Source organism: Protomyctophum bolini (genome assembly GCF_963924005.1).
Source record: "Protomyctophum bolini genome assembly, chromosome: 21".
Classification (NCBI taxonomy): Eukaryota; Metazoa; Chordata; class Actinopteri; order Myctophiformes; family Myctophidae; genus Protomyctophum; species Protomyctophum bolini.
This window is the reverse complement of record NC_137882.1, coordinates 28,348,264-28,371,537: the sequence shown is the minus strand read 5'-3', so window position 1 is coordinate 28,371,537 and position 23,274 is coordinate 28,348,264. Positions and strand designations below refer to the sequence as shown.

General features: G+C 44.4%; 1 protein-coding gene across 1 annotated transcript in view; it reads right to left on the bottom strand.

The window, feature by feature from the left end:
• The window catches only part of LOC308336462 (E3 ubiquitin-protein ligase HECW1-like), a gene marked incomplete at both ends in the record, with an annotated part of 61,039 nt that extends 37,843 nt beyond the window's left edge, over positions 1 to 23,196 (bottom strand). The window contains 4 exons of the mRNA XM_080793827.1: positions 10,760 to 10,854; positions 19,257 to 19,367; positions 19,896 to 20,238; positions 23,170 to 23,196. Of these exons, the coding sequence (XP_080649953.1) occupies positions 10,760 to 10,854; positions 19,257 to 19,367; positions 19,896 to 20,238; positions 23,170 to 23,196 (576 nt within the window). The remainder of the gene's footprint in view (positions 1 to 10,759; positions 10,855 to 19,256; positions 19,368 to 19,895; positions 20,239 to 23,169) is intronic.
• Between the last annotated feature and the right edge of the window lie 78 nt (positions 23,197 to 23,274).

Below are 23,274 nucleotides of genomic sequence, written 5' to 3'. Positions count from 1 at the left end.
AGGGAAGTACAGTACAAAGTACAGCACAATACAAGGTCTGCTAAACAGGATTCATCGGCTTGTTTCCATTGTGGTCCATTTGTACACTCAATTCATTGAAAACATTTAATGATAGACCAATATACAATACTACGCAAAAACATCATACAGACGAGTAGTAAAACTCAATGTAAAGCAACTAGCAAATTAAAGGTTTCAAATACTAGTAGTGGAAGCACAAATATTTGCCTCTGAAGTGTAGTAAAGTACACTTTTCAAATTGGAAATACTCCGGCACACACACGCACACGCGCGCGCACACACACACACACACACACACACACACACACACACACACACACACACACACACACACACACACACAAATACAAATAAAACTGTACTTAAGTGACTGTACATCACACAACTTCATCTCAATTTCCCAGGACTTCACAAAGTCACTTTCCACATTTTGTGTTCGCGACGGGGAAGTGCATTTGGATAGATTATTATGGTCCCATGGCAACCTCCCTCTTAGCGCTGCATCAAATGGCCGTGATGTTGACAACATATCAGACGGCGAGGCTGAGCCAAAATAATGGCTGTGAGCACAGCTCACTTTGTGGACCGCAGCCATCTGTTGTTGTGTGACTGTCCTTAACAAAGCTCTAACTGACAGGGGCAGACACAGCAGTTGTTATGTCTTACCATCACCAAATTAAAACACTTTTTTTTGCCGGGGAACACTTACCAGTACCAGCTAGAGTACCAGCAGATGAGGCAGATTTTACTCTGAAAAGCCCCCGCCTCCCAAAATAACCGCGAGGTAGGCCTACCCTACTGCCTACTCACGCTGTCACATCTAAAGTCTCTCTAAAAAGCCTTTATATTCCAAACGAGATGCTTCCTGTCAGAAAACATTTTTGAATAGTTCAACTAGCCAATCTATACATTGACACATTGTGAGCTCGTAGACTGGCCATTTTAACTATTCAAAAATGTTTAGCAAAATAGTAAAAAAAAGGCAATGAAAGTTTAGGGATAAGGGGTTTAGCGGTGACGAAAATGGAGCCCTTAGACAGCTAAACCCGAGTTTCCTGCAGATGTTTGATTGAGTCGATCTTTCCCTGCTAAACAGGACTGGGCCCCCCCACAGATGGGGACCCCCCCGCCTGTGGGTGCCAATGGAACATCCCCACATAATGGAATGCTATGAGACGACGCATCGCAATTATACGATCGCCTGTTTTTCCAACTTTCTTTTCTTCGTTCCATTGATCAAGGACTATCTTCCGACACTACAGGACACTCGTGCACGCTATTTTAAGGCACCCGTACGTGTGTGGACCAGGTGATTCTTCAAAAGGGTTAGTGAAAAACACCATCAGTCAAAGATGACTTGATTTAAGTAGTAAAAGTGTTGTGGTGTCTGTCTCGAGAAAAAGCAAACGTTGGAGAGGCTGCTGCTCCCTCTTCTGTCAATAAAGCCAGGTGAAGACAAGTGAGATACTGTACAGATTTTCACAAGACATACAGTACAGTACATACTGTAAGACAAGCGAGAGATACTGTACAGATTTTCACAAGACATAAATACATACATACATACTGTAAGACATGTGAGATACTGTACAGATGTTCCGAGCAGATGCATCTCACTGCTTGCAATCTCATGCCAGCAGCCATCCACAACTCTGCACGCATTCAAATAAACACATTGCACCTTGTTGCCTGCAATGCAGTTGTTCACTGCCGGCGCCAACAGTGGGAAAGCCTAACACACCCACCAGCAAGATAGTAGAGTGTGAGTGTGTGTGTGTGTGTGTGTGTGTGTGTGTGTGTGTGTGTGTGTGTGTGTGTGTGTGTGTGTGTGTGTGTGTGTGTGTGTGTGTATGCGTGCGTGCGTGTGTGTTTATGTGATGGCTAATTGCTCAGTATGAGATGATGAATGTAATTATCTCCACTTGGAAGCAGCCATGAAGTGTAGGACGAGACAACTGTTCTACGGTTCTATTATGTCAAGTGTAAACCTCACATGTACAAAACGGTTACTTTTCAGGATTCAAACTCAAAAATAAGCAAAAGAAATATATGCATGAACTTCTAAAGAAAATCTCCACTGTTGCTTTATATAAAGATTTCAGTCAGTTAACTCACGAAGAGATTTAACCAATATTTATTATGGAATGAGTGTGCATGTAATATTTAATCTTGGCGTTCGGCTCTGCTATACATTTATTTTTCTCCCTGCTCAGCAGAATTATACAACCATCGTTAACCATTAAGAGCAGGGAGAGAGATATACAATAACAACCCCCAAAGGGGAACAGAAATAGCATGAGTCCACCAGTGGTGCTAGAGGGGTGGCGGTGGGAGCAAACAGAACTAATAGCAGAGCCCACGCACCGGTGGTGCTGGGGTGGTGGCGGGCGCAAAGAGCTCATAACGACAACCTGGAACGCAACAGAAGGAATGCAGAAAGATAGCAGCCTTGGGTGAGCTTAAATACCCCACCTTAATGGTCAGCTGATCGCCACGACAGCCATGACATGTGAGAACTAACTCTCCAAGCTACGTGCTGTATGGTAAACCTTTAAAACTGTTGCCAGAGTTTTTACTGTTGGATGCTGACAGTGATAGCGCCAATGCTAGCGAACTAAGACAATGCCCATCCTTACTCCAGAAAAACAGCGACGTTCCAATGGCGATCACCGGATAATTGTGATTGTGTTATAATATATTCCTCCGAATATCGCCGATCTGTTCAAAGCGCCATATAGTTTCAGAGAAAAGAGTGTGCAAAATGAAACACAGCGAGGCTTTCTTATAGCGATGTCAAGCGCCTTAAGACGAGCCTACTCATCAGGAGCACCCTGCGTAATTAATTTACAGGAATATACCCGTCATTAACAACAAATGTGTTAAACCATCACCAACACCACTATTCTCTCAACTCCCATTGCCTCGTCAATCCACTGATTGATCCATCTACATTTCACAACACTGCACTGCCCCAGGCATATTAAGTCTGACCCCTCTCAATGCCTTATTGCCCCAGGCAGATTAATTCTGGCCCCTCTCAATTGTGGGAGGACTTCACGGCCGAAGTGGTGACGAGCCAACCAGATTCGTCTGAAACCCTAGGCTATAACCAACCAGGGCTCAGTATGCAAATATGGGGCGGGACATGGGGACAAATCTAATACTGAGAGGGACAATACCAATATCCACGCAGTGATATTAGTATTGCTTTACGCGAGACTAGCACTGCCTATATTTCTCGCTGACGTTGAGTTTTCAGGATTTAAAAAAATAAAACAAAACATGAGAGAGTTTACCCAGGCTATCCAGCTGAGCAGTGTCCTCTTGCTTCTCCTCTCTGGACTACGGGGGGACAACAGCCCCAGTTGAAGACACACGCCGTCCATCACGCGCACACACAGACACACAAACACGGACGCACACGTGCGCACACACAGACACACAAACACGGACACACACGTGCGCACGCGGACACACACGGACACGGCCAGGGTATCCGTCCTGCTTAATCTCTTGCGTCGTTCTCTCTCAGTTGACAAACAATAACCAAAGACGGCTGTGTTCCTGTGGATGGATCTTCCAATCGGGGCGGCAGTGACTCAGGGGTAGAGTGGCCCAGATGGGAACCGCAAGGGTTCCCGGTTCGATCCCTGCGTGGGCTCCCCCAGAGTTAGTGTCCTTGAGCAAGAAGACTCTGAAGCCCTAATTGCTCCCGATGTGCAGGTTGGTGGTGCCTTGCATGGTTTCCTCCGCCATCAGGTGCGTGAATGTGTCTGAATCTGAATCGTTTTGGGTAAAAAAAAGCACAATATAAATGTGCCATTTACCGGTCGCACCTCTGCTCCGATCCTCTATCTTCTCCCGTGTAATCTCAGAGCTTAAGTGACACTCCTCTCCTCTCCTACCTATATTTTCTCTCTCTCTCTCTCTCTCTCTCTCTCTCTCTCCCCCTCGCTCACACTCGGGTCACGGGGGTTATTTTTAAACCATTGTGTCCCGGTAAAAAAAAAAGGCACAGATCAGGTTCAGGGCCCATCAGCATTTTTCCACTTTCCAGGGGCCACATGCAGCAGCATAAAATTGGACAGCGAGCGACCGGTTGAAACCTAATCGCCTTACAGCGCTGGTCAGGAGCAGCACCGCTGCGCTCTCCTCCACCTCACACTGGTGTAAAGTAACACGTGTAAGTACATTTACTTGAGTACTATACTTACTGTAATTCTTATCCTGACACCTGCAAACATATTCGGACCCCCCCCCCCCCCCCGGCAGGTGCGAAGTTTTCCAACTACGTACATGTTCGTAGTTGGCAAACTTCGCCAACTACAAAATGTTCTGGGCCGATCAAATAATTTATAAGAAGAAAAACAAAGCAAAAAGTGTTGTACCCCCCCCCCCCCACACACACACACACACACACACACACACACCACACACACACCACACATACGTCCCGACCTCATTCTTCATTTCATTGTTTGAGAAAGCAGAGCAGAGACACAGCAATAGCACCGGAGAAAGACAAAAGTTTGTCCATGCCATGGCAAACTTATTTTAGACGCGAGGACCTGGCAACAATCACACCAGGCCCACTCGCCAGGTCCGTCCCTGGTTTTGGGGGACGGACGGGGGGTTGGCGTTGCGGCCGGGTGCCTGGCCTGCCTATACCTCGTGTTGGCTATGCCTTATACCCAAAAATAATTCCTGGCTCCGCGCCTGCCGCGTGAACGCAGCATAACGTCGTGGCAGGATAGGAACGTCCGTCATTGAGTATAGACTTCTTGTAAATGAAGTAATGCTTAAGTAATGTTTAACAGTAATGTATAACTCTCCATCGTTTAGCTGGGGACCACCTGGGAACCCCCTCAAGGACATATAGGAGGGGGGGATATAGAGGCCATGCAAGGAAACGGATGTGCAGTCAAAGCAGTTTTAAAGTCATAATAAAGGACACATGCAGGTCGGTCGGTCGGTCGGTATTCTGCAGAGTATAGCCTTGGCCAGAGACCAGGTGCTTGATGATATTGCCCTTGGGCAGGTGGTGGTGGTGCTGGTGGTGGTTCCACTTTCTGGCTCGAGAGAAGCTTGTATTCCAGGTGGACTATACAGTGTGTGTAATACAGATGTAGTGCAGAGTGGCTCACAGCCGGCTGCAGCCTGATTGACTTAAAAAGTGCAGATCGGCTATTTTCAAATGGTCGAAATGGCCTGCAGTGGTTAAGTAAACGTACTTAGTTACTTTACGACACCGAGTATCGGGTGTACCAGTACCTCTTTGGCTAGTTGGGGGGGGGGGGGGGGGGGGGAGACACTTGAAAAGTGTTTGCACGACTACATTCGACCCGTTACCTCACGCAGCATGGGAAACATCTCTTTCCATTCAACCTGTGATTTGTCATTCAAATTCATTGTTATATCAAAATCAGTGTTTGTTGTAACAGCGTTATAAATAACGGTGTTACATAACGAGAATACTTATTTGGGTAACGGAGTAACCCAACAAGTCTGCAATTAGAGTAATCCGTTACCTAGTTACCTTTTCGAAAAAGCATGGCGTTACAAGACCCATAGTTTCAATCAATTTGTGCCGTCTCTTTAATGAATGAGCTCTGTCAACGGAGACACGCAAGGCTGCTGTAAGCAGCGACACCGTCGCGGCCACAGATGCTATACGAAAATCATTGACCCATTATGCTTTGAGGTCTGTGGTGATTGGATAATGATTGTTAATTACACAGGATTCAATAGGTCATCACTTCTGGCCAGTGTAGCCTAGGGCCGCAACTGAGAATCTAGACGCAGCTGCGCGACATGAGACTAATTAATTAGAGCGACAGAGAGAGAGCAGTGTGTGTGTGTGTGTGTGTGTGTGTGTGTGTGTGTGTGTGTGTGTGTGTATGTGTGCGTCAACTTAACAAAGGTGCAGACAATCAGAAATCAGCAGTTTGCGCTACTCTATGCCGAATTGAAGTGGACTCGGTCCCAGACTTTTTTTTTTCTCCCTGGAAATAAAAAAACGTGTAAAAAAAGAAGAAGGGACTCGCAACCCACTTTAAGATGCTCCAAATTTTATTTAGCGACAGGCAAAATAAAGTTTGGACATCTTAACCCATTCTGGACGGGAACCCCTTTTGGTGTTTTAACTAAGCACCGAGTGGCGCCCTACGAGCTTGTAGGTCTGCTATTTTTGAAATATCGTGAAAATGAGGCACAAATCTTTGAATATATATTCTTTCAGAAGACTTTTTTTTTATTTTGACCATTTTGACCTGAGATCAGATTCTAAAAATGTCTTCTACATCCTGACAGTTTTCTGAAGAATCTATGTTTCTATGTCAGTGGTTCTTCGATTTTTCAAAAATAGCAGACCTAACATGATGCTAACACCAAAAGGGGTTCCCGCCAGTTGCGAGCCCCTGCACCCTGTAAAGTAAACTAACTTTAGGAAGTAACGTTACCCAACACTGCTCAAAATGAATCGGATCCAGGCTAGATTTGGGGAGAGGCTTGTTCCTACGGCAACTGTCATTTATATTCACCCCACTGGCATGGAGTGTTAAAGGAAAAGACCCAGAGAGCGGCACTCTCTTTGTTTTGGCATCCCTGCCTGCCAGCCCCATTTATTCACTGACTTTAGTTGGCATTACACAAACACACAATTACACAACAACAAACGATTCTGGTTAAGGCTCATCTCCATAAGTTTTCCTGACCCACACACACACACACACACACGCACACGCACACGCACACGCACACGCACACGCACACGCACGCACACGCACGCACACACATTGACTTACAAAGTGCCAGAGTACGTGCCCACCTTCCTCAACATAGGAACCCCTTTACACGAGAACGGTTTCCATAGAAAAAAAACTGCAAAATAAATGCAGGCGTCCACTCCGTTTAGAGGCGTTTTCGCAGGTTGAAAACGCAACAGAGCTCAAAGCTCCTTCTAGAGTTGGAAGCCGTGATGGAGGTTGTTAAAAAAAAAGAACTCCCTTTGAAGGTGAGCAAGAAGAAAGCAGACGAGGACTCAAAGTTCAAAGGAACAGGCAGCGTTTCCACATGCAGCGGAGCTGCAGTACTGTACATGGTTTACCCAAAGCCACTGAATTAAATGCACTCCACATTTGTAAACGAGCCCACAGCCTCAATGTACACCACACAACTACACTGTAAAGAAAACGCTATTAAATACACAAATGAGCACTGCATGCGCGGTTGTGACTCCAAGACCACATCCTCTGGTCATGGCATTCCCTGGTCAAACAGCATGCATTATACACAAACCGCTAGAGATGGCAGTCAAATGGCTCCTTTTTAAAAATGTGGGAAAAATGTGGGAACCACTTTTGGTGTTTTAAACATTATGTTATAATTTAGCTTTTGAAAAGTCGTTAAAATCTGGCGCAAATCATTGAATATATATTTCAGAGCGAACATTTTTAACAAAAATATTTGCTTATTTGACCCAAAATTATTGGGTCCCTGGAACTACATATTTTGAGATGGGGGGGGGGGGGGGGGGTCCGTGGCCCAATAGAGATAATTCTGGGGATCCTTGACATGAAAAAGTTTGAGCACCACTGACATAGAAACATAGGTTTTTCAGAAAGATTTTAGGATTTAGAAGCCTTTTTTTTTTTTATCGACCTCGAACCAAAATTGGTTAATATCATCTGATCACGGACAAACATATATATATGCTACTGAATTTAGTTCTACAGTGTTTACTGTTTAACCACTTAAAAACCCTATAAGATTGTGGGACATTTGGGGAAAATGTTGGAAAGCTTTTATGCCCGTTGTGCCCAAAATATGGATGGAATGGGTTGAAAGTGATTAACCTATAAGTGAACTCTGAGAGTGAAAACATGTTCTGGGTAAGGATGCAAGGATAGAAAAGTATATGTTTTAAACCCAGAGGAAATGTGATCTACTATTACTCCCGTGTGGATACATTTCCGTGCTTTGTAACGGTGGCGTTTGGCTTTCAGGTCATAAAGTCTAATGTCTGTGTGCTTTTGTGAAAAGCGATCAAGCAAACATACTGTACACAGTTTCACAGAGATGGAGAGATTGCCGTGTCTTTGTCTGAAAGGCTTTTAAATGGAAAGCATCCATTAAGCAGACCACCTCTCTTTCTTTTCCCTGTAGCATTCCCCCCCCCCCCCCCCCCCCCCGCCTGCTCTTCCTGTCCGTTTACCCCACTATACGGGACCAAAAGATGTTACTGCACAATTTAGCAAGCCCAAAGACACTAGACTGGTGCCCGGCTGTAGAGCACCGAGTCGGTAACGATGGAAGTTGGAAATCCATGCCCCCACCTGGCTATGCAATGCCCCGTTGGGGCACCTATATCCAGAGCCCGGAGCAGAGGCCTTTTTGACGGTTCTGGACAACCGTGGGTCCGACCGACCGACTAGAGACCGGGCACTGCACTCCCTGCGGGGGTGTGGAACGCGTGTGTCGAATTTGTTGTCGAGATGATTGAGAATATATAGGGTTGTCCCTATCCGATCATGGGGGGGGCCGAATCACGTCATTTTCAAATGATGGGAATCGGATTGGGAACATATTATTGTCTGTGATTTTGAATATTGTACTAAGTGTTCTCTAAAATAATATAAATATCAGATCAGGAAAGAATCTGTATCAGATACAAATGATCGGAATTGGATAGGGCGCAAGGGACATTCCTAATTGAGACATATTACATTTGAATAATAATGTTGTGCATTTTAACACGAAATAAACATTTCAATTCATTGCATAGATAAAGTAACCCATTTAGACCTGAGGCTGATTCTAAAACAGTTTTAGAACAGCTTGTAGATCTGCTATTTTTCAACAGCTAACGTTTAAAATAATGCTTAATCCATTTAGACCTGACGCCGATTCTACAAATGTCGTCGAAATCACGACAGTTTTCTGATAAACCTCTGTTTCTATGTCAGTGGTTCTCAAACCATTTCATGTCAAGGACCCCTAGAATTATATCTATTTGGCCTCCAACACCCATCTCAAAATATGTTGTTCCAGCAGGGACCCCTCCAGAAGCAAAGACTTGAGTTAAAAGCGTTCACTTGGGAAAGAATATATTCAAAGATCTGCGCCACATTTTCACGATCTTTCAAAAATAGCAGACCTACAAGCTCATAGAGCAGCACTCGGTGCCGCACTATGAGCTTGTAGATCTTTAGCTTTCAATAGCTAAAGTATTACATAATGCTTAAAACACCAAAAGGGGTTCCCGCCAGCCCAAAATGGGTTAAAACACCAACGTATATAAATCACCTCCCTGTGTGACGTGCACCGTGAATGAATGAGATTCCAAACGGAGCAGCCCTGCATGTGTAATTAAACGCCGAAGCACTCTCTGATCCGCGCTCCTCCTGACCCTGCTCTCTCTCTCTCTCTCCAGTGTCCTGCTCTCTCTGACCGCTCTGACCGCTCTCCATCCATCTCCGAGCCAGTAAATAGTCAAATAGTGCTGTAAGCAACTAAGTATACATTACTCAAGTGCTGTGCTCGTACGATTGGTAGTACTATTTTGAGGTATTTGTACTTCGGTCAGGACGGCTCATGAATGGATGGAATATATGTTTATTGAATATAAAATGGGGGGCAGTACTTACTGTAGTTTAGACAGTACTTAGTTTAGACGAGTCATTGGTTAGACCAGTCATTAGTCCTACAACTATACAACTTATCTCAAACCCTCACTTGACCTCCAGGCACCTACCTCTGAGGTGACTAGATTAAGCCAGACTAAATCTAAATATAAGATTGAGAAACTTTTAGTACTTCTAGTATAAGACTAAATCTTAATTGCCATGCAGACTCTTCTTCAACAAAGATGGCGAAAGCAAACATTCTTTGTTCTGTACTCATACAATAGTATGGTACAAAACACTGATAAAGTCCTTAAACCAGAAACCTAAACCTATAACCTCCCACGGGGCAGCACACCTAAACCTAACCTTAACCCATGTCTAACCGATGACTAGTCTAAACTAAGTATGCACCCCATAAAATGAGCAATATATATATATGGTTTGGCGATGAATTGGATCTGCTTTTTAGGTACTCCGATCAAGCGCATATCAGTTCCAAACATACATAGGGACTCCGAATCCCCCCGTACCTAAACGACAGATCCAAAACGACAGGTGGTAGCTGAGGTGGAGGAGGGTGAGCAGCAAAGGTTTAGCATACAGCAGCGCAGCGGAATCAGTGAGTTCAGCAGCAAGCGAGCAGGATGAGCAGTTCTAACGTCCGGTTTAAATAGCCGTTATATGAAGATGGAATGAGTGTGTGATTATGGATGAAGGGAATCATGTTAATGTGAACGTGATGCTGAGGTGGCCCAATGAACGGCCGGCAGCAACTGCACTGAGTTTTCCTGACTGAATTTGCTTTGCGCTGCATGTCTGTGACAGGCGCGACGCTCATTTTACCTGACTATTTCCCATTTTCAATACTTTCACTTCTACGCTATACATCTCAGAGGCAATTATTGTACTTTTACTCCACGACAATTATTGGAAAACTTTTTGTTACTATAGTTACTTTGTAGATTTAGATTATCATTACAAAACATACATTACCCACTTCAGCCATTACACATTTTGGCCATTTGAAAATAGCCAATCTACAAGCTCACAATGCGCTGCGAAGTGTGTGCGTGTGCGCACGTGCGTGTGTGTGTGTGAGAGAGAGAGAGACTCACAGGCGCACAGGTGTAGTTGACGGTCACAGTGGGCGTGGTGGCTCTCAGCGCTCCGCTCACACCGTGGTAGTACCGGAAGCAGACCTTGGTCTCCGCTGGAGAGGAGAGGAGAGGAGAGGAGAGGAGAGGAGAGGAGAGGAGAGGAGAGGAGAGGAGAGGAGAGGAGAGGAGACACAGGAAAACAATTCACCATTAATTGTCAGCCTTCTGATTGGTCCCTGACTGACTACCCAGCAGGCTCTTTCTGAATTTGCTAAAACATCATTTTTGAAAAAAACCTAAAAAAACCCATTGATATTGACTGATATTGCCCACTCACCATGCTGAACGTGATGTTCCTTTTATACTGACACTAAGATTAAAATAAGAATTGAACTCACAGAATATCAATACGAAGCAACTGAAAAACATGTTATTTCAATGGTAGTGGATGGAGGAGAGAAAACAAAACGGTCGAACCACGAAAACGGTTCGACCCAATGGGTGCGAATAGGGGCACAACCACGGGCGGGACTTGACAAAGGGTGAATTATAATATGCATAATATAGAGAGTATATGCACATGCATCACTTTTCCACCGGGACCCCCACAACGCAGACGCTATTAAATCCAGAGCGACTTACAGTAAGCAAGGACAACACGTGGCAATACATCAAACGGTGGCTCAGGGGTAGAGTGTTCGGGTGGGAACCGCACGGTTGCCAGTTCGAACCCTGTGGGCTCCCCCAGAGTTAGTGTCGAAGTGTCCTTGAGCAAGACTCTGAACCCCATAATTGCTCCCGATGTGCAGGTTGGTGCCTTGCATTCCTTTTTCGGTGTTTATGGAGTTTATGGGTTTCGGGAGCGGATGGTAATTTAGGTCATGTTGTAGTCACTGTTTTTGAAGTCATCAGGCAGGAAACCACAAGGCGGAATCAGAAGTACCCAAGATATTTCCTGCAGTCAAAATGTTAGGGTCTACCCAATAAAAGATTTGATGTGGTGTAGTTTTGCTGATTTTTAACCCATTCTTAACTAATCATTATGTTATACTTTAGCTATTGAAAAATAGCAGATCTACAAGCTCATAGCGCGCCACCGAGTGGTGCGCTAGGGCCAAATGGGTTAAAAATTGTATAAATGTGAGTTACATTTGTAATCCCACAGGGAAATTCTATTTTATTGGGTAGGCCCTAAAATTAGGATCGCGGGGTACTGTATAGCTCTAATTCCGGTTGTGCGGTTTCTTGCCCGATGACTACAAATGAGTGACTACAACATGACCTAACGATATCATCCGCTCCAGACCTGATCACACAGCGATGTAGTAACACAGACCAGACTTTGCTCCGAGGTGGAAAGCCTGGTGACGCCGCCAGGCAATGTAAGGTGGAGTCTGAAGAGGTGAGCAGGTCGGAAGACTGGGAGTGATATTCTGCAGTTCTCATTGCAAACGGGGACTTTCCCCCCGCAATAAGAGAAAACACTACATACACTAGTACAGAACCCTGAGGGACTCCGGGCCAACCATATGGGGTTTGGAGTTGCAACGGTAAATTTAAAAGAAATGTACTTGGTTACTTTCTACCACAGCGCTTACACAGATAGCGTAGATGACAAGTCAGATAGACACTCAGCTGGTTGTCAGCCTCGTTGCTGAGATGTATGGCTGGAGGGGGAAATCGATGTGCTGTAACCTCCCCTCTCTCTCTCACCCTCTTTCTCTATCTCTCTCTATCTCTCTCTCAATCTGTACCTTGCATCCTTACTCAATTCCCTGTAGCCAATTCCCAATTCACCTCCCTAAACGGAGCAATGGCACAGTTCGATGGATGTCCCATTTTGCGACCACAATATCTCTCTCTCTCTCTCTCGGGTGGAGAATACGTGTAAGGTTATTGGCATAGTTTTACTGAGGTTACGTTTAGGAATAAGGTTAGGTTTAGGTGTAGTTTTACTGAGGTTACGTTTAGGAATAAGGTTAGGTTTAGAGTAGACATAGTTTTACTGAGGTTACGTTTAGGAGTAAGGTTAGGTTTAGACATAGTTTTACTGAGGTTACGTTTAGGAATAAGGTTAGGTTTAGATGTAGTTTTACTGAGGTTACATTTAGGAATAAGGTTAGGATTAGGTGTAGTTTTACTGAGGTTACCTTTAGGAATAAGGTTAGGTTTAGGCATAGTTTTACTGAGGTTATAGGAATATATAAGGTTAAGTTTAGGCATACCTTAACCGAGGTTACGTTTAGGAATAAGGTTAGGTTTAGGGCATAGTTTTACTTTACTGAGGTTATGTTTAGGAATACCTGGTCGCAACCATTCCGGGTCGGATTTGACCGGGGACGAGCATTCTTGTAGTTCCATTTCCGTCACCTTAGCGGTGATGAAAATCCCTATCCCTAAAATTCTTTGCATTGTTTTTCAATAAGTTTAGGGATAAGGGGTTTAGCGGTGATGAAAATGGAGCCCATATATGTCAAAAACTGTTGCTTTTAGTTAATTAGTTCATAGTGGTGGAAATAGTAGTCACACTTTTTACTTACTGTACTTAAAGATGGAGTGCCACAATTTTTGTATTTTTCCAGTTTTTCATGTGTCTATGAGGTTACAGTACTTCATTAGACACCCTGGAGTCGTTTTTATGTGCAATGGTGTATTAACTTTGTATTTATAGGGTTTCTTCCTGGAGGCTGAACCCTTGACAGTCAAACGGGCCAATGAAATAAACAGTAATATAGTGACAACACACTATCAGCCCCTCCCCGGCCCTAACCCCTCCACCTTTATCATACAACTAGAGCTTCAGTTCAGATGGATCACCACCCATCACCACCCACCAGGCAAACCAGGCATACTTAATTAACTGGTGGGCGTGTCCACATAAAGCATGATTTTAACAAATACTGTACACTTTTACAAGTTCTTCCACCTTATATTATAATAATACCTGATGATCATGTTTTAGGGTGGGGAAAAAATCATGGCACTCCATCTTTAAACAGTGTAAATGAAGTAGAAAGTACTCATTATGCAGAATGTCCCATTTCACACCTTTTCAAATGTATAAATACATCATTTAAAAATAGCCGATGTACAAGCTCACAATGCATCGCCATGTGACACATTGTGAGCCTGTCGATATGCCATTTTAGGGGGCGGCGGTGGTTCAGAGGTAGAGTGGCCAGTCCAGAGTTTAGTGTCGAAGTGTCCTCGTCTGCAAGACTCTGAACCCCTAATTGCATCCCGATGTGCAGGTTGGTGCCTTGCATTGTTTTCCTTGAAGTGGTTAATGTTTTGTAATAATAATAACAATCAAAATATACAAATTCTAAACTGACGTTTTCAACTAAATGCAGTGGAGTAAAAAGCATGTTTGCGCTACACTGTCATACCACAAAGTAGTGCATGGGAAAAACACACAACAATGAAAAATGACTGTACAAGGTCTCTGCCCCACCGACAGCTGTGATATATAATATCAGGGAGATGAGTCAGTTAGCGCCCAAGGCTGTTGCTGAGCTTTAGACAGCATGAGATGAGTCACACATTTCATAGAAACCTCTCCCACTTCAGCATATATACAAACATGAATGTAATGGCCTCTATGCAGTGAGCATAGTTGCTGCGAGAGTGAGGTCTAGCCAACACCCACTCGGGATTCCTGGATCGCTGCACTCCACAATTTCCTATATATCCAACATCAGGTTCTTGAGCTCTGCAGTGTTGTTAGCCAAGCTGACGCGCCGCAGCACGTCTACATTAGGTGGCACGCTTCTTTCCCCTCCTGGCTTTGCCCTGGGTCGGCTCCCATAGGGTCAATTGACTTGCCTCAAGTTCTGGGTGGCTGACGCAGTGCCCTGCCAGCCTCATCCTTCTCTCTCTCTGACTTTGTCCGTGACCCGTGGTAGGTCCCCATAGAGGTCCACATTTCTGATGCGGTCCGTCCATGTGACACTTAGTGCCATTCATAGCATTCTTGTCAAACAGAGTCAGTGTTAATGATACTAACGAAGGCTCTGTTCCATTCTGGTCAAACAGAGTCAGTGTTCAAGATACTAATGAAGGCTCTGTTCCATTCTGGTAAAACAGAGTCAGTGTTCATGATACTAATGAAGGCTCTGTTCCATTCTGGTCAAACAGAGTCAATGTTAATGATACTAACGAAGGCTCTGTTCCATTCTGGTCAACCAGAGTCAGTGTTAATGATACCAACGAAGGCTCTGTTCCATTCTGGTCAAACAGAGTCAATGTTAATGATACCAACGAAGGCTCTGTTCCATTCTGGTAAAACAGAGTCAGTGTTCATGATACTAATGAAGGCTCTGTTCCATTCTGGTCAACCAGAGTCAGTGTTAATGATACTAACGAAGGCTCTGTTCCATTCTGGTCAACCAGAGTCAGTGTTAATGATACCAACGAAGGCTCTGTTCCATTCTGGTCAAACAGAGTCAATGTCAATGATACCAACGAAGGCTCTGTTCCATTCTGGTCAACCAGAGTAAGTGTTAATGATACCAACGAAGGCTCTGTTCCATTCTGGTCAAACAGAGCCGGGGAGGGGGTCAGAAGGGTCAAAATGTCCGCCCACTTTTCAGTTATTTAATTATTTTCTTTCTGTCATTTGTCCCCCCCCCGACCGGTGCGAGTGTTGCAGTAGCCCCGATACGTTCCCTCAGTCCCTACGCTGAGGGAACGTATCAGGGCGAGTGTTGCAGTAGCCCCGCCCACCCACCATTCCCATTGTCATGCATCCATTGCCTATCGGCCAAATAGGCAATGAATTGTTGTTCTGGAGCTTGCCGTGGTCAACTGGCCAGACATGCCAATTACTTCGAATAAACAAGTCGTGATCTTTATCTGCCCTCTTATTCAAATGACAGCAGCTACTCTTCCTGGGGGTCTCAAAGATGTCATCAAAAACAACATGGTTTTCATGTCATTACATACAGTACACCATTCATACAACACAACACAACACAACACAACACAACAATACAATACAATACAATACAATACAATACAATACAATACAAAACATGACCTCATAGCATGTCTAATACATTTCATAGCTAGCTCCAATTAGCCTATACAATTCAGTACATAGTATCAACTCTGTACTTAAAGAATGTCCCTTTTCACGTTTTCAAGGACTATTTGAAAATAGCAGATCGGCTATTTTCAAAAATGTATACAGGCCTGAAAGGTATGGTTTATAGGAATAATCGAAATCTACAAAGTCACTAGTAACTAAAGGTTTCAAATAATTGTCGCTGCACTTAAGTACAGTACGTAAATAAATCTACTTGGTTATACTGTACACCACTGACGGCTAATGTTCTGACCTTTCAACTTCAAGGACTGCGACGAAAAATAAATCTCTTAAACGCATGTCAGATAGACACTCGCCGTTTGTCGAATTCAGAGAGTTATGGCTTGTGGGAAGGTCGATGCACTGTAACCCTCTCTCTCTCTCTCTCTTCCACTTCTCTTATCTGTGCCTTCCATCCTTACTCAATTCCCCTAGCCGATTTACGACTCACCTCCCTAAATGCATCAATGGCACCGTTTGACAAATGTCCCATTCTTGCAAACACAGTATTCTCTGCCTTCCTGTCCTTTTCCCCCGAATGCAAGCAAAGTGAGGGCAGCGGTGGCCTAAGGGTTAGAGGAGAACCATTGTTGCCGAAAGGTTGCCGGTTCGATTCCCCGGACGGGCAGGACAAATCTGGGTGGGGAAGTGATTTACATCACTCACCCAACACCGCTGAAGTGGCCAAGAGTATAAGACTGTGGTTGTACTGGACAGCTCCCAGGTTTTAATGTGTGTGTCTGCGTGTGTGTGTGTGTGTGTGTGTCTGCGTGTGTGTGTGTGTGTGTGTGTGTGTGTGTGTGTGTGTGTGTGTGTGTGTGTGTGTGTGTTTCTATGTGCAGGGCGTTGCTGAAAATGAGCACCTGTGCTCAGCTACCTCCCTGGGTAAATAAAGAATATAAATAAAAAGTGAGGAGAATACAACATGGGAGGCTCCTCCTCCAGGACGAGCCCGCAGGAGACAAAGATAAATGAAAACAGTAAATTAAAAAACACAGCCCCCCTCGCATATTAGAAGGATACTATCAGTCACCAAAAAAAGGACAGGTATTTACGATTAATCTAACATGGTTAAAATGGAGTTAGAAGTTACCATGGGGTTTGTATATAGCATATGTCAAACTCAAGGCCCGGGGGCCAAATCAGGGCCCGTGAATGAATTATCTTTGGCCCCACGGGATGATATTTAATTAGTATTAGAACTGGCCCTCTGGTATATTATTGCAAGGACCACTATAATACTACAAGTCCTGCTTTGTGAGGATCATAGAACAGGAAACTGAGCTTAATAATAATAATGCATTTTCAGTTTTAAATGCATTTATTCTTTTGCTATTTGCCTGAGACGTCCTCCTGACCGCGGTGCCCCGTGTGTTGAAACACAGTCCGGCCCTCGACTTGTACCAATTTCTTTATTTTGGCCCACCGTGTATTTGAGTTTGACATCCCTGGTATATAGGAATGGAGCGGGGGAGCTAAAATGAACACTTTGAGAGGCTTTAAATTATTGAATACATGGTTCCACCACGCTTAATATGCTAAATGAAAAAGAAAGAGCGGATTTGTCGCGGACCTGGTGACGAGGCCGTCGCGTTACGACGACGAAACCGGAAATCAATCAAGCCATGCTCTGGGCTTTCAGTTGAGAGCAGTGGAGAGGTGGATTCTCTAACTCTCATAACCCTTAAATCTCTGTCCTCGGTGGATTTTCTGCCATCCACATTTCGGATTCAATTTGTGCCTTTTTCCCGCGATGCTGGCGCCATGTTAAAGCTTCTGACGAGAGGTGAGGGGCTGGTTTGTGTTCTAAAACTGTGTTTTTTTCCCCCTGCGCATTTGTATGGGGCGGGGAGGGGCGGGCAAACAGTGTATTTAGAGTGGAGAGAAGTGCTGGCACCCGGAGCTGTGGTTAATGCTACAATTAGCGTGCAATTAAAGGAGTCAAACTGTAGAGACTATAACAACAGGGCTTGGTTTAGAAAAGCCTATATATTTTGCACTAAAGTAACATATTGAATAACAAACATAATATGTTTGTTATTCAATATATTACTTTAGTGCAAAATAGGTTATAGGTTTTAAGGCTAGACTGGCATTATAGAGACGGAGGTGGACTAGTGAGAGTCTAGATGAGATTATCTCTCCTTCATTGTGGGACTGCAGAACTCTGGAGAGATGTCAACACAACAAATACAATGTGAATTGTGAACTTCGGCTTCAGTCAGTTTTTTAGTTCGTACCTGGAGGAGTAAGAGCGTTATCTCTGCTGTGCACAGGGGAACCATGTATTTAATTATATCCATGGACCATGGTCTTTTTCAGTCACTTTCCATTTGCGACAGCGACACAATATGTGTTTACAGTTTAAGTAGCAGCAGGCGCAGCCACGCTGTTCAACGTAATCGTGTCGGACAGAACGAAACCAGCGGCAGCTGCTGGAGCAACGGTAAAGCACGTAGTAGGCCGCGTGCGTGCGTGTCTGTGTGCACGCGCGCACACGATGCAATGGCGATTGCAAACCGGGGGATAGACAAAGTAAAGCAACAGAATCAAACCACTTGGGAAGGTTAGCAACCCGACTACAATTACAATACACAGATAGATCTCTGGTGTTGTTCATGTGCGCTCTGTGCACAGATTTGTTCTGCGCAGGATGTTCCTGAGCCGTTAGGGAGAACATTGCAGGTAAACATATTTTCTATCTAAATAACAGACCCAACTTAGCATCTGTGTACAAACAGCATACGTACATCTAAAAAAATTACACCGTCGCGGTCTCACATATGTAGCAGCCAAATAGCAAAAGTAGAAGACCTATACAAGCTCAAAATGTATCGTTTTGTGCCACGTTTCAAGCTTATAATAATAATAATAATCTTTATTGTCCCGAAGAATATTTGTCTTCACAGATCTGTTCAAACACCCACATCAAAAACAACACAGCACATAACACCAAGACAATACAAAAACACAAGGTCCCCAGACTCCCCACTGTATACAGAACCATCCTATTGGACAGGGGCAGTTAGTTTAATGCTACGTTGGCTGAGGGGACAAAACTCCCAATGAAATGGACAGTGGCGTGCACAGACATTTAGAGGGGCAGGTGCTCACCTGCACCTTGTGCAGCGCGTGGAACCGTCCGGTTGCCTTAATAGTGTGATATTTATAGATTTTGGGGCCTAAATAATATATTAGGAGCTTTTTATCAAGAATTAATCAATGTCACAATGTTTTTTTTGTGTTTGTTTTTTCAAAAGGGCACATTGCCAAAAGGGCCTAGTGTCAAAAGGGCCTAGTGTCTATCTGTGCACGCCACTGGAAATTGACCATTTTCCATGTCAAAGTTCTGTGTCTATGTCTATAGATGGCGTGAGGTTCAAAAAGCGATACAGTAGGACGATCAGGATAAATAGCGAGTATGCTTACAGTCGGTCCGAAAGTAGGAGCCCGCCTCGACCTTCCAGACGATCTGTCCCCGGTGAGAGCCGTTGACTCCTCTGTTCTTGTAGTCCAGGAAGTTCTCCGACAGAACCTCGTCTGAGGAAGAGAGAGAAGAGAGGTGAACCACTGTCACTGAGTCACATACACATCTCTACAGAACCTCGTCTGAGGAAGGTGAGGTGATGAGAGGTGAACCTCTGTCACTGTGTCACATACACATCTCTACAGAACCTCGTCTAAAGGAAGGTGATGAGAGGTGAACCACCGTCACTGAGTCACATACACATCTCTACAGAACCTCGTCTGAGGAAGGTGAGGTGATGAGAGGTGACCCACTGTCACTGAGTCACATACACATCTCTACAGAACCTCGTCTGAGGAAGGTGATGAGAGGTGAACCACTGTCACTGTGTCACATATCTCGACAGAACCTCGTTTAACCCATTTAGGCCTGACCTCGAAATTAAAAATAAATCTTCTAAATCCTCCAGTTTTCTGGAATAAATATTTTCACGATTTTTTCAAAAATAGCAGATCTACAACCTCGTAGTGTGCCACTCGGTGACTATGTCATTTTCCATAGAAAAAAATAAAATAAAATAAACTTCCGGGCTGGAAACTCACCGACGAGGTACATGCCGATCCAGTCGCCGGCGTCCACCTCCTCCTTGATGTCCCAGGTGATGCGCAGCTCGCGCGTCTGCCCGATGGCGTAGCGCGAGGAGCTGGCGGCCAGCGTGGAGCGGCTGTCCGACGACACCAGGTCCGCGTCGCTGGTGGAGCGCGGCAGCGCCAGCAGCAGCGGCTCGCGGTTCAGCCCGCTCAGCGCGTAGCTCTCGGGGCTGTAGCCCAGGCCGCCGCCGCCGCCCGCGCCGCCACCGCCGTCCTTGCAGCGGCCGCGCGTCTGGCTGCTCCGCGTCGGGGAGGCCATCGCCGCCAGGCCCAGCAACCTGTTCTGGTACAAGTTCTATACACACGCAAGGCAAAGCGCACGCACGCACGCACGCACGCACACAGACACACACACACACAGACAGACACACACACGAGATCAGTTTGCATGCATGTTCTAGCCCATTTAGACCTGGAAAAAGATTCTACAAATATGTCTTCTAAATTGTGATGTTTCTATATGTCAGCAGAGAGTGAGCAATGTTTGCGCTACTCTATGCCGAATTGAAGTGGACTTGGCCCCAGACTTTTTTTTTTTCTCCCTGGAAATAAAAACGTCTGGGTTTCCGAGGCTACTATGTCAGTGGTTATCAAAGTTTTTTCATGTCAAGAAGGACCCTCAAAAACTATATGTAATTGGCCGCCGATCGACCCCTATCTGAAAATAGGCTATGTTGTTCCAGAGGCTAGGACTGGGGTGATGTCATGTGGCACCTTCTACTGTTCCTGGTTAGCAGTCTGCCTGCAGCATTTTGAATAAACTGGAGCATTTAAGGTGAAGAGTGAATTGCAGTAGTCCAAACGTACAGTAGTTTATTCATTGATTTGTTGCAACTGGTAAGGGAATCATCCACCCACTCACACACAGCAAACACAGAGTCTTAGACTTACAGTAGGCATGCGTGAATGCACACATGGAACTGTAGTAGCACCAGGGTAATGCAGAAAGACAGCCAGACAGGCAAGGCAGTAGCTTCTAAGGCTAGCGCTGTGGGGGAGGGGTGACACCCACGGAGCATGCTGGCAAAAACTACTACTACTACTACTGCTGCTACTGTGGCACGCAGAGGGATTTGGTCTTGTTTTTCCCCCTCCCCACCTTTTTGCATCTAGCATATTGAGATCAGATTCAAAAAATGTTTTCTACATCCTGTCAGTTTTCTGAAAAAGCTATGTTTCTATATGTCAGTCGTTCTTCGATTTTTCTAAAATAGCAGACCTACAAGCTCGTAGACTTTCCTACTACACTGAGGAATATATCCCACCCTTTTCACTTTGGCCTGTTATAGCGCCAACAACAGGTGGATTTTTGCAAAACACATTTTTGGAACAAAATGCCTCAAATTATCCAATTGACCTGCCCTGGTGGAGACCTGTGCCCCGAGGGGCACTTCATCTAGTTGTTGCAGTTTTGTTTTGTAGTGGAGCGCTTTGGATATCACTGCATGTCCGAAAACTGCCACATATAATGCAGTGTTTGCTGCTTGTGTTGCTGCAAGCCTCTGTCTGCATAGAAAACTGCAAAACTCCAAGATGTGAACTATACTGCAGTGATGAGTACTATCCCTTGAAGATGTGAACTATATTCTATACTGCAGTGATGAGCAGTACTATCCAGTATCCCTCCAATGTGAACTATTCTATGTCCAGTGGACTGTTACAGAGCTCAAGCACATGAAATCTATGGAAAATACAGCATCAACCTCAAACTTTTTGTATCTTCAATATATCCTGAATAACAGAAAAACAGTTGCCTGGAATTGCCTGAGGGGAACAGTACAATATGGCCACCATTGACATCCTATATAAGACAAATACTTCCCAGATTTCCTTTTGCTTTAAGTAGCATGTGACATGTCAAAGCATTAGCTATGGCCAAATTTAGCCCAATGAGTGTTTTTTTATGGACTAAAAACCTGGACTCATATAAGTCCACGTTTTAGTCGACATGAATGCAACAGACATGCGTTCATGGATGGATGGATGGATGGGTGATGACGAGAAACAGAGTGAAACAATGTGGTTTCGGGCAGTAGTGGAAAGTAACTATAGTACATTTACTTGAGTACACTTTTGAGGTATTTGCACTTTACTCGAGTGATTCCAATTTCCAAAACGTTTACTTCTACTCCACTACATCTCAGAGGCAAACATTGTACTTTTACTCCACCTACAGTTGTTTGAAAACTTTAGTTACTAGTTGCTTTGATTATTGTTACAAAGCATACAGTAACCACTTCAGCCCCAGTGACATGTTTCAGCCATTTTAAAAGAGCCGATCTACAAGCTCACAATGCGTTGTTGTGATGTGACGCATTGTGAGCTTGTAGATCAGCTATTTTCAAAAAATATATATACATTTGAAAACTTCTAATGGAACATTCTAGATTGGGAGTACTTTCTACTTTTGCTACTTTAAAGTGATATATTTTGGTTAAAACAAAAGGTTTTTTTTGTTAAATGGTTAAGTCACTATATTCTGATAGTAATCATTGCTATAGTTTGTTCAGTAACAGTGTTAAATAGCTCTATATTGTGACAGTAGTCATTGCTATGGAGTGTTTGTTCAGTAACAGAGGTCTCCCTGTCTCTCTTTAAAAGAAAAAAAGAAAAACATTTTCATGTATGTGACAAAATGTCAGGCAATCAGGAGAGAGTAGCTATTTATAAGCTTAATTTCCATAGTGTCATCACTTACAATCCCACTTGTGTAATCTGTATAATCTGTATCCTGACTGCGTTCTCTATCCTGATTGGATAAAATTGGTATCCCAGTTTCAGTATCGGTTTCTGAAAATGCATTTTCTGTTTATTAAAGAGCTATATTAGCAATGATTACTATCACAATATAGATATAGATATTTAACCAACGGAAATAGGTATAGGTATAAGTGTACCCTACCTTTAAGTACATTTTGATGCCAATACTTCGGTACTTTTTACTCAAGTACATTTTGAATTCCGGACTTTTATACTTACAAGTAACGGAGCATTTCTGCATTGCAAGTATTGATACTTTTACTTAAGTAAAAAACATTTGCATACTTTTTTCCAACGTCTCGGGAGCGCCCAGGAGGAAGTCACTAATGTTGCTCTGGATGGGGAAGTCTGGAGCACCCCAACCCCCCCCCCCCCCCCCCCCCCCGCTACCTGACTATAAGGACAAGCGGTTGAAGATGGATGGATGGACATTGGATGGATGGTTTTCGGGGGGGCAGACACTGACCTTGATACTACACAGGTGCATCAGCATTATGACGACGGCTCAACTCACAGAACACCAAAACCTGGAGGATGGGGGGAGGGGGGGGGGGGGGGAGGAGGGAGGAGG